At 50.8% G+C, this 10,558-nt stretch overlaps 2 protein-coding genes across 29 annotated transcripts; both read right to left on the bottom strand.

The window, feature by feature from the left end:
• Window positions 1-77: 77 nt before the first annotated feature.
• On the bottom strand, window positions 78-5,063 carry gnrhr3 (gonadotropin releasing hormone receptor 3). 3 transcript variants are annotated; one of them, XM_028013101.1, is made up of 5 exons: window positions 4,332-4,587; window positions 3,525-3,999; window positions 2,855-3,380; window positions 768-969; window positions 78-616 (listed from the first exon to the last, which is right to left on the bottom strand). In XM_028013101.1, exons 3-5 carry the CDS (start codon window positions 3,377-3,379, stop codon window positions 207-209), a joined length of 1,137 nt encoding a protein of 378 aa, XP_027868902.1. In that variant the 5' UTR covers window position 3,380; window positions 3,525-3,999; window positions 4,332-4,587; the 3' UTR covers window positions 78-206. The 3 variants fall into 3 exon arrangements, with proteins under 3 accessions (XP_027868902.1, XP_027868901.1, XP_027868903.1); XM_028013100.1 differs by lacking the exon at window positions 3,525-3,999 and having other exon boundaries at window positions 4,332-5,063; XM_028013102.1 differs by lacking the exon at window positions 3,525-3,999 and having other exon boundaries at window positions 78-613; window positions 4,332-4,583.
• On the bottom strand, window positions 4,662-9,493 carry ttc24 (tetratricopeptide repeat domain 24). 26 transcript variants are annotated; one of them, XM_028013079.1, is made up of 17 exons: window positions 9,371-9,493; window positions 8,071-8,270; window positions 7,635-7,956; window positions 7,468-7,511; window positions 7,343-7,420; window positions 6,929-7,286; window positions 6,654-6,860; window positions 6,394-6,522; window positions 6,158-6,279; window positions 5,953-6,027; window positions 5,775-5,845; window positions 5,637-5,704; window positions 5,499-5,574; window positions 5,383-5,411; window positions 5,255-5,294; window positions 5,124-5,170; window positions 4,662-5,042 (listed from the first exon to the last, which is right to left on the bottom strand). In XM_028013079.1, exons 1-17 carry the CDS (start codon window positions 9,441-9,443, stop codon window positions 5,035-5,037), a joined length of 1,947 nt encoding a protein of 648 aa, XP_027868880.1. In that variant the 5' UTR covers window positions 9,444-9,493; the 3' UTR covers window positions 4,662-5,034. The 26 variants fall into 26 exon arrangements, 25 of the variants coding, with proteins under 25 accessions (XP_027868880.1, XP_027868875.1, XP_027868873.1 ...); XM_028013074.1 differs by having other exon boundaries at window positions 4,662-5,170; window positions 5,255-5,411; window positions 5,499-5,704; window positions 6,929-7,202; window positions 7,263-7,274; XM_028013072.1 differs by having other exon boundaries at window positions 4,662-5,170; window positions 5,255-5,411; window positions 5,499-5,704; window positions 6,929-7,274.
• Between the last annotated feature and the right edge of the window lie 1,065 nt (window positions 9,494-10,558).

The following is a 10,558-nucleotide window of genomic DNA, read 5'->3' as shown; positions in this document are numbered from 1 at the left end:
ACTTCCAATTCAAAGCATCTGGCTCGTGGTTATCAGCCAATCAGAGCACAGGATTAAAGTTCAAATATTGTGACCAATCAGAAGCAGAGAAACGTTTTATTCAGAGATTCAATCTGCTGCTGAGAAACTGAGAAACCTCCAAACACGAAGGAATAAAACCAGAGAAGCAGAGAACGTCCCGTGGTTCAGTTCTGGCTTGTGATTGGTCAGCGAGGCGCCGCCTGGTTTGCCCGGTGGGCGGGGCCAGGCGGCGCCTCGTCCTCCCCGCTGTGCGGACCCTGCCTGGCGGACAGGTGCTCCGGCGAGCGCGGCGAAGCGTGGCTCCTCGTCCAGTGGCAGAAGGCAGCCAGGTCGGCGCGGAACGACGGCGTGTAGAAGCCGTAGATGACGGGGTCGCAGCAGGTGTTCAGGTTCCCGAACACAAACAGGGCGTGGTGGACGTACTCGGGCGTGACCCGCAACATGTCGGGCTGGAACCAGTACCAGATCCCCAGCAGGTAGTACGGCGTCCAGCACACGACGAAGGACAGCACGATCACCACCGTCATCTTCAGCGTCTTCATCCGCGCCTTGGGGATGAGGTCGGTGCCGCTGCGCCGCAGGGGGGACTCACCTGCTGGCAGGGGGAGGAGCTACGTCAGGTACAATCTGTTGACAAGTGTTGCCAACGCAACTACAAGTGCATCACATTACAGGTGTGTTTCAGAGCGATGACACCTGATGTCTAGCTGTGCTGCAGGTGGATGACAGGTATCCTACAGGTGTACCTTTGTGCTGCAGGTGCTGCTGGTTGATGTGCAGCAGGATGCGGCTGTAGCAGCAGCTCAGCAGAAGCAGCGGCACAACGTACAGCGTGACGAAGTGGAACATGTTGTAGAGCGTTTCCTGCCAGCGGTGAGTGAAGCTGCCGTGGGAAGCGCACTGCGTGAAGTCGGCCGCGTCCAGACGGATGGTTCTGAAGAGGAAGAGCTGCAGCACAAAGAGCAGAGTGAGAGATGGATGCAGCACAAAGAGCTGGCTCAGCGTTTCCTGTCAGGAACCAGCAGTGAGTTTCTTTAATCCTCTGAACATTCCTGCAAGGATTTTCCGTCGCATGATTTGCTGCAGCAGCTCTCACTGTGGGAAACGCGGTCATGTGACCTGCTCATCATATATTCATGTGCAGCCAATGTTCCCTCTAATGGTGTCTCTGCAAACACACAGGCTCCCTGGGAACACTGAGGACCAGTGAGAGCAGCATGTGGCCACACAGCTGTTATGAATCTGGGATCATAGCACATGGCTTATTAAACTAATCAAATTACATCAGCAATTTCCATTAGTTTGCTTTTAGTATAAGTGATTTGGCCGAGTTCAGATGAAAAAATAAAACCCTTTCTGTTCAAGAGAGTCCTGCTTCAGCCAGGTGAGAAATGAGACGTTACACCTGTCAGGCAGCTTCTGGTTCACATTAAAACAATCACATTTTGCACAATGAAATGTGCGCTGGAGCATTTGATACAGTATAAATTCTTGTAAAATATTGAATCACACAGTTTTTCATGTCTGTCCAGGTTGATGGCTCCGTCTGTTTCTGGCTTTGACTTTAATCAGCCGGTCCAAATGTGCCACTTCAAGACGATTTCTGGATTCTGTTTTGATACAATTCATTAAACTAAATCCTCTTTCACAATCAGAGCTGGATTCCTGTTTCTCCTGTAGCTCCTCACATGTAAGTGCTGCAGCCTCCATATCTGAGAATGTGTGACTGACCCTGTTTAGGTTTTTGCTTCATTATGTACTTGAATTCAGCATATCGACTGTTAATGGGCTCCATAGTCTGTGGGTGGGAGAGAATGGCCTCATACTTCTTGGGCAGTGTAGAAATGCTGATCCATAGTCAAAACCCCTAAACCGGAAAAGGGTAGAGTGCCTTCTCCGGGTCAGGGGGGTGTCCTGCCCCAAGTGGAGGAGTTCAAGTATCTCCGGATCTTGTTCACAAATGAGGGAAGAAGGGAGCGGGAGATCGACAGGCGGATTGGCGCAGCGTCTGCCGTGAAGCGGCGTTGTACCGGTCCGTCGTGGTGAAGAGAGAGCTGAGCCAAAAAGCGAAGCTCTCGATTTACCGGTCGATCTACGTTCCCACTCTCATCTATGGTCATGAGCTTTGGGTCATGACCGAAAGAACGAGATCGCGGATACAAGCGGCCGAAATGGGTTTTCTCCGTAGGGTGGCTGGGCTCTCCCTTAGAGAGAGAAGCTCAGTCATCCGGGAGGGACTCAGAGTAGAGCCGCTGCTCCTTCACATCGAGAGGAGCCAGTTGAGGTGGCTTGGGCATCTGGTCAGGATGCCTCCTGGACGCCTCCCTGGTGAGGAGTTCAGGTCCCACCAGGAGGAGGGGAAAACCGGGACACCCTGGAGGGACGATGTTCCTCTACTGGGAACGCCTTGGGATGCCCGTTCGCTTAGACATGATAACCGGTTAGCTTTCGCACCTCTTAACGGTGCCGCACTATTCTGATCTAGCTAACCTGCACGGTGCAAAACTGATGATGTTGGATTTTATTTTATGCACTGCATAGATTTTCTGGTGTGCTGAGAATGTGCGAGCAGTGCGTGATTGTGCAAACACACAGCTTAGAGGGAACATGGCAATGTGTCCCTGACCCTAGTCTGGACCTTCAGTCGCTACAGCGCAACAAACACTGCAGGGGAGGGAATCTCATTTCCACTCAGGAAGACCAGAGCCATGCTGCAAATGAGTTTCCTGTTCAGGTGAGACAAACTGACTGCAGGTGGACGGCTACCTAAGACTAAACCAAACCCTGTCACACAGCCTGAACAGGAGAATGAGCCCTACCTGATGAGCCCTACCTGTGGGGAAGCCAGCAGCAGACTCAGACTCCAGGCCAGCAGCAGCATACAGCGGTTCCTGCGGTGTGCGTTCAGGGCGTCCAGCGGGTGCAGGATGGCGTAATGGCGGTCCAAGCTGATGACGACCAGGATGAAGGCGGTGGCGTGCATGGCGAACAGCTTCAGGAAGCAGAGCAGCTTGCAGAGCGCCTCGCCGCCGTACCACTGCACCGTGATGTTCCACGCCGCATCCAGAGGCATCACCACAAACGTCATCATCAGGTCCGCCACCGCCAGGCTCAGCATCAACGGCCGCAGGTGAGACGACAGCCGGCGGCTGCGGCCGCACCAGACGCTGGCCAGCAGCGCCAGGTTGCTGCAGGCGGCAAACAGGAAGAGCACTGAGGTGGCGCCGACCCGGAACTGAGCAGCTCGGGTGAAACTGGGAGGCTCCCAGTTGGTGAGGGGAGGATACTGGGAGACGTTGAGAGGAGGTGGGGGTGACGCACTGGTGGGCGGAGCCAGAGATGACACGTTTCCTGACATCCTGAGGAGGGGAAGAAGAGCAGTGTGAGCGGATCTGGCTCACCCCTGAACTGCGTCTGACAGGCTCAGACAGCGGGTCCACTCAGAGCCACGCCGGGTTCTGGCGGTTCTGATCCGACGCCTGTTCTGATGGAGGCCAAATCACCTGCTGAGCTGTGATTGGACACTTTACAGCACCTGTCCGCTGTCATCTTATCCGCAGTTGGAGGTCCATCAGAACCTTTTGTCCACTTCCTGTCCTCAAAGACCGCTGGCAGGTTTCCTTTCCGAAGGCGGCAAGAAACCTGAGGGTTTCCATGGTAACACCTTCTCACCTCTGAGGAGAAGTCAAGCGATGATGATGATGGCAGCAGAAACTTGACTAGAGCCTGGTTCTGAAGATGGAGCAGGTCCAGGATCCATTCATCTCCTGCTGGGTAATCTGGCGGTGATCTGACATCGGTCAGACCCAAACCATCCAGATCAGGCGGAGCAAAGGCGCCTCCGTCTCCACAATCAGATCAGCTTTCAGCAGCCTGACGCTATTTTTAGCTGCGGCCGCTCTGTGTTCACCATGTCGTCGTGGCAACCTGCGTGACTGCACAGGAGTCGCCGACGTCTCTGATTGACTCTGGATCCGCCTCCGGTTTAGAAATGGATGGAGACAACATTTTAATCCAGATGTTTGTTTCACTTTCTCCATTTTTACCAACAGAACCGTCAGAACTCCTCGACCCGTCTGTTTGAGCCAAACTCTGAAGAATCAAACTTGATGCTTGGAGAACCAGCAGAACCTGCTGGTTCTTAGATCCGACTCAAACTAACTGCTCAGACATCTGAGAGACAGCACACAACATCAACCTGGTAGTTCTGTTCATCTGGTGAACAGAACTACCAGAACCGGCTGAATTCCATCACTCAGGAATTCAGCATCATCTGGATGCTTTTATTGTGAAGGAGTTGGTGTTTTTACCTGCTCAGCAGTTCTGAGTCGGTTCTGCTCCTCAGGCCCGGGTCCGGTGTTCTGCTCCTCTCCTTCTCATGTTCCCCCAGAACTCCGACCCAAACAGAACCAGCAGAACCAGGTCCGGTCCAGATAACGACCCACAGCAACTGATCCGAAACAGAGCAGGAAAACTGGAGAGACCTGGAGACTGCAAGGGGGCGGAGCCTGAAGCTGCTGCAAGGGGGGGTTAATGTGTGTGTGTGTGTCGGCGTGTGTGTGTGTGTGTGTCAGTGTGTGTGTGTTTCAGTGTTTGTGTGCGTCAGTGTGTGTAGATCTGAATCTTTAAAAACATTCAGGTGAGACGCAGCAGGAGGAATTTATTGATGAAGCTCAATCTGTCCTCTTCCTCAATGATCTTGTAAGGACAGGTAGGTGGCGCTGTCTCCAGTGGAGAGGGTTAGGGTGTAGTCCAGCGCCCCCTGGTGGTCGACCTGCTTCTAGTTTTTAGAAAATCCTCGGGGGATTACAAAATGTAATATTTACAATAAGTCATGTGACAATACAATATTTTTTCTGATTCCCAGATTCAAACCCAGGTTACCTGGTCACCTGGTTACCTGGGTTAGAATCTGGGAGTCAGGAGGTAAATCTGCATCAGGAAGCCATGATGGATGCAGAGCTGCATGAAGATCATGTGATGAAACATCTCAGTCTTGATGGTCTGACATCATCAGTCCACTGTCCAATCAGAAGGCTACATCAGAGAACAGAGGCGGGACCTCCAACTGGCCTCAGGTGAACCAGACTTCCTGAGATCACCTGAACAGGAGGGGGGGGACTCCAGCTGCTCAGGTGAAGAAGCTTCACTGAAACACGAAGAATTTGTTTCAATAATTCAAAAACTTTATTGTCCTTTAAAAAAAAAAGAACAATCAACAGATATCAGTTACCTGTCCGTGTGAGGGTTGGCTCTGTCCAACCACAGCTCACCTGGAAACACAAACAGGTAGCTCACATCTTCAGCTCCAGTCGACCTGCTGCTCAGGTGTAGCAGATGTGTAAAGTCCAGGTGACTCACCTTGCTGCAGCTCCTCTGGTGGTTCTGAGCTGAAACACAAACACCGACTTTGTGGTCACACCTGGTTTTCTACACCTGGACTTCTCAGATGAACCAATGAAACACTGTTATCTTACAGGTGTCGTCCAGGTGTGACTCCGCCCTCTGGATCAGCCGCTGCCTGTCTACCTGAGCTCTTCTCAGCTTTTGCTCCTGAGCACAATCAGGTGTAACCATAGCAACGAAATAAAGAAAATAATAAAGGTAAAACTTACCTGGAGACTCCACCCTTTGCTCATCTAAATGCTGATTGGCTGCCAGACGTTGTGCCACGTCAAGCTTCCTGAGTTCAGAAATGACAGAATGAGACGCGGCGCTGAGCTCTGGGTTCCCTCTGATCCACAGACACTCACCTGACGTCCTGGTGACCAGGTGAGCTGTGGGGCTGGGGCAGATGTGGGCGGGGCCTGTGGGGGCGTGGCCTCTGAGGGGAGGAGAAGGAAAAACACTTACTGATTTCTAACTATATCAGACACCTGAAGCTGGGTGGGTGGAATCAGGATGGGTGGTGCTGCAGGTGAGGTGCTGCACCTGTGTCGCCGTCAGACTGAGCTGCAGAGCCGCAGTCAGACGTTCCACCAGCCGGTCCTGAACACCTTCAGCCTCCTGAGAACAACACCACCGATTGGTCACGACGATCTGTGGGCTGATCTCTGATTGGCTCAACTTCTCTCATTCAGCGCATAACTCAGATCTCAGGGTGACCTTTCACCTCCAGGTGTGACAGGTTGTCTACCTTGCAGTGAGAGAGCGCGCCGAGGGCCTGTTTGTAGAGCTCAACAGCTTTCTGCAGCTTCTTCTGCCTCAGGTAACACTCAGCCAGATGCTCACACACCTGGACCTCAGCCAGGCGGTCGCCTGCGCAGGTGGAGACACACAGGTAGCACACCTTGTCCTTCTTAACAAGCACAGGTTACACATCTACCGTTTGTTAGCACACCTGCTCCTCGTTAGCACACCTCCTCTTGGTACCTGTGTCTCTGAATCCCTGTAGTGCCAGGATGAAGCTCTCTGCTGCCTCCTGGTCATCCCCCAGGTGACTGCAGGCGATGGCCAGGTTACTGAAACATCGAGCCTGATCACCACGGCAACCTTGAGAGCCTGCAGGTACACACACCTGAATGTCACACTGAGAACAGGTAAAGGTCTATTGAGAGGTCAACTCTCAGCAGGTTAAGTTTCAAGTGTTTCACAGGAATAACTGAGTTGAATGTTTCCATGGCAACGCTCACCGTAGAGCCGCGCGGCCAGACGGTGCCGCTCCACAGCTGAGCTGAAGTCGCCCACGGCGTTAAGCGCCGCTCCCAGGTTGTGCAGCACTTTGGCCAGCAGGGGGGGGCGGTGAACTGCCGGCTCCACGGCTCGCCCGAGGCAGCTCACCGCCTCCTGGAAGCACCTGATGCGGCAGTAGGCCACGCCCACCGACAGGTACAGCTCACCTGGACAACATGAGGAAAGTTACTGATCGGCTGCTGCAGGAAGTCTCCGGGTCAGGAAAGGTGATTACCCAGAATGCTCGGGTCTCTGATGCTGCTGCTCAAACTCAGACACTCTGTCAGCACGCTGCTGATGTCATCATGGTTGGACAGATCTAATTGGACCATGTGACTTCCTGCCTCTTTAAGGGCGGCGGCTGCAGAATCCAACATGGAGGCCATTTTATAACTCTCTGCTGCGCGGAGGAAACTCTGCACCGCCTGAGGCCAGTCCTGCAGCAGACATGACACAAAACACCTGGAAAAACACCTTGAATAACACCTGGAAGATACCTGGAAAAACACCTGGAAGAACACTTGAAAAAACACCTTGAATAACACCTGGGAAGATACCTGGAAAAACACCTTGAATAACACCTGGAGAAACACCTGGAATAACACCTGAAAAAACACCTAGAAGATACCTGGAAACACCTGAAAGATACCTGGAAAAACACCTTGAATAACACCTGGAAGATACCTGGAAACACTTGGAAGATACCTAGAAACACCTTGAATAACACCTGGAAAGATACCTGGGAAAACACCTTGAAGTTACCTGGAATAACACCTGGAAGATACCTGGGAACACCTGGAAGATACCTGGAAAAATACCTTGAAGTTACCTGGAATAACACCTGGAAGATACCTGGGAAAACACCTGGAACCTCATTTACAAGAAAATTGACACTCAGTTGATTTTTCATCAGGTTCTGGGCTCTGGGCTCTGGTTCTGACCCTGTTCTGGTGCTGAGGTGGTTCTGACCTGGGTTCTGCTGCAGCAGCGGCCCAGCTCCATGCAGGTGTCGCCCTCGCTGCCTCCGTCTCCCTGCGATCGGTAAAGCTGAGCGGCCTGCTGGAAGTGGGTGACGGCCTCCTGGTACTGCCCCAGTGCATTGTGGGCCAGCGCTGTGTTGAACTGCAGGTCCGGGAGCCGCTCAGCTTTTGGACCGGGCCGGTTTCGGCGCAGAAGGTCTAGTCCTCTCCCAGGTCGGCCCGCCTCCACGTAGGCGGCGCCCAGGTTGAAGGAACAGGCACGCAAAGCCCGTGAGTCCTGCAGCTTGACGCACAGGGGCAGGATGGGAAATGGAGTTCTCACACCACCAAAGGACTACAAACCGCTACACACCACCAGCTAATAGGCCAGCAGTGGAATCTCACCTGTCTGACTCACCTGTGCAGCGGCCTGCAGGGCCTGCTTGAAGCAGCGCAGCGCGTCCTGCGGCCGCCCGGCCTGCAGCGCTCTGTGGCCGGCCCACGTCCGGTCCTCCACCTCTCCAATCTTCTTCTGAGGCCTCCTGCTGCTCCTCTTCACCTGCTCACCTGGAGGAGACTCCTCAGAGGCCATGTTGGATCTGCAGCAGGTGGGCTTATCTGGATGAGAGGAACAGCTGTTTCATTCCTGGAATCTGATTCAGAACCAGAACCCACCCAGGGCCGGCCCAAGCCTCCATGGGGCCCTAAGCCAAATGTGGTTTTGGGGCCCTCTAGTTCTGCTAACAATGTGGACCGGCTGCAGTCAGCAGTCTGATCATTAGGTCATTCACACACCTGCTATAAACTTATTGCATCTCTAGCTGTTTACATTATAAACATGTATAATATAGGATACTTTTATTGGCCAACTGGTTTATCAACCAGTTGATTTCTGGGAGCCGATTTCCTTCATTTTGGGGCATCGTGATCAGCTGATACTTACATGTGAAGCTGATCTGATCTTCATCAGCAAAGGTTTAAAAATCATCTCTGTCCTCTTCTGCTCTGCAGTGAGACGTTTAACTGACAGACCGACCCACCAGGTCTGAACGTTTACAGCTAACAATATTCACCTCATTGTTACCAACTCAGTGACTTTCTTGCTACATTTCAGACAAAAAAAAAATCATATCAGCCAAAATCAGCAGGTCAGGCTTTTAAAGATCGGTAACCAGGGATCGGCCAGAAAACTGCAATCGGTGCAGCTCTACACATATTCATGACGTTCTTTGATTAAATTCATTTCTCTTAAGTGTTACTCCAACAGCTAAAATGTTATTTACACCAGGTGAGTCTTTCTCCTCTGAGAATATGGACCGGTACCGGTACCGGACTGATTCTGAGCCTTGATTTTAACAGAAGTTTCTCATAACTTAGAAGTTGATGTAAAAATAATGTTTTAGCCACTAAATGATTTTGCTCAGCAGCAAACAACATAGAGCAGCTCATCATGTAGCAGCTTGTAGCCTGACGGACAAACATTTAGCTAACAATGTCAAACATTGACAAGTTTTAATTATTCTTATTAAAGACGGTTTGAAGCCAAAATAGCTCAGAAATATCCAGAGCCACCATGAGAATCAACTCATTTAAAGTTTAAACTCTAGCATAAATGTTTACTGCTGAACTGGACCGGTCCAGGTTGCTATCAAGCTAATGTTCTGTTAGCAGCTTTACTAATCTTTTAATTACATTTCATTAGCAAGGCTCATTAAAACCTTTATCTTGGCTTTTTCTATTCTTCCTCTTTCTTTTCTCCCTCCCTGAAGGATCAGTCCTTTTCTGAGACATACTGTAGTTTTACTAACTTAACTTCTGACCGGACCTCTGGACCTTTGGATGTTCTGCTCGGCAGCTCGGTACCGGCGAAGCGTGCGGTACCTACCGCGGCCACCAGGGGGCCCAAGAGAATTTATTTATTTTGACCCAACCTGATGAGTCACAGCTCCAAGTGACGCTCCACAGGTGTTCACCAGGTGTGAAGTTGAGCTGGCTTAGATCACAAGGGTACCGGGCCAGGATGAGCTGAAAACGTCTCTGAAACACATGGAGCGCGTGGTCCAGGTGCTCCAGGTGTCACCTGTCCAGCGAAGCTATTCTCTCCAGCTGAGCTGAGCTGAGCTTACCCTGTGAATCTTTGAGCCGTATTTGGACATGCAGCATTTCTAACTGCAGCCGCCATGTTGTGCCTGGAAAACACGGACTGCCCCTTTAATGCCGCCAGCTGACTTTAGTCTCCTTTAATTTGTTTGCTTTCTTTGGCCTTGAATTATGCTAAGCTGGATAATTATTGCTTTTATTATTTATTTTATTCTGACTTTGTGTTTTTATTTCGCGTATTTTAGTGTTTTTTGCTAATCTATTGTGTGTGATAATAGTGCTATATAAATAAAGATTGAATGATTGACGCAGTGCTGCTCTGATAACTGCGAACGGATTCAAAAAAGTTTTTAAAAGTATAACATTTTGTTCCTAAACACAGACTTTTCCAGCCATAATAACTAACCACAGATTACCACCTGGTTAACCAGGTAACCAGATGATCATCAGAAACTCACCTGCTGCTGAAGGTGGAGCTTCTCACCTGGTCACAGATCAAAACTTCTTCAAATAAGGTACATCGGAAACAGCCAACTGACACTCTACCGACACTGTTAGTTTGGTTCGGTTGCTATGGTAACCGAGAAGCGTAGACATCGAAAAATTAAATTACCATTTGATCTGAGTCATTTTACGGAAAAATAAAGGTTCTGTTTCCTGTTCTGAGGATTAATGAGGCTTTAAAATAAGTTTAAAATTCGCTTTGACTGACAACACAGAACTACACAGATCAGAATCCAACGCGGCAACCTTCTGGCCAATAGCAGAAGTGATAATATCGAGGCTGATGATTGGACCAATCAGAG

Source organism: Xiphophorus couchianus, chromosome 3, assembly GCF_001444195.1.
Source record: "Xiphophorus couchianus chromosome 3, X_couchianus-1.0, whole genome shotgun sequence".
NCBI classification, from domain to species: domain Eukaryota; kingdom Metazoa; phylum Chordata; class Actinopteri; order Cyprinodontiformes; family Poeciliidae; genus Xiphophorus; species Xiphophorus couchianus.
This window is presented reverse-complemented; position numbering and strand designations above follow the sequence as displayed.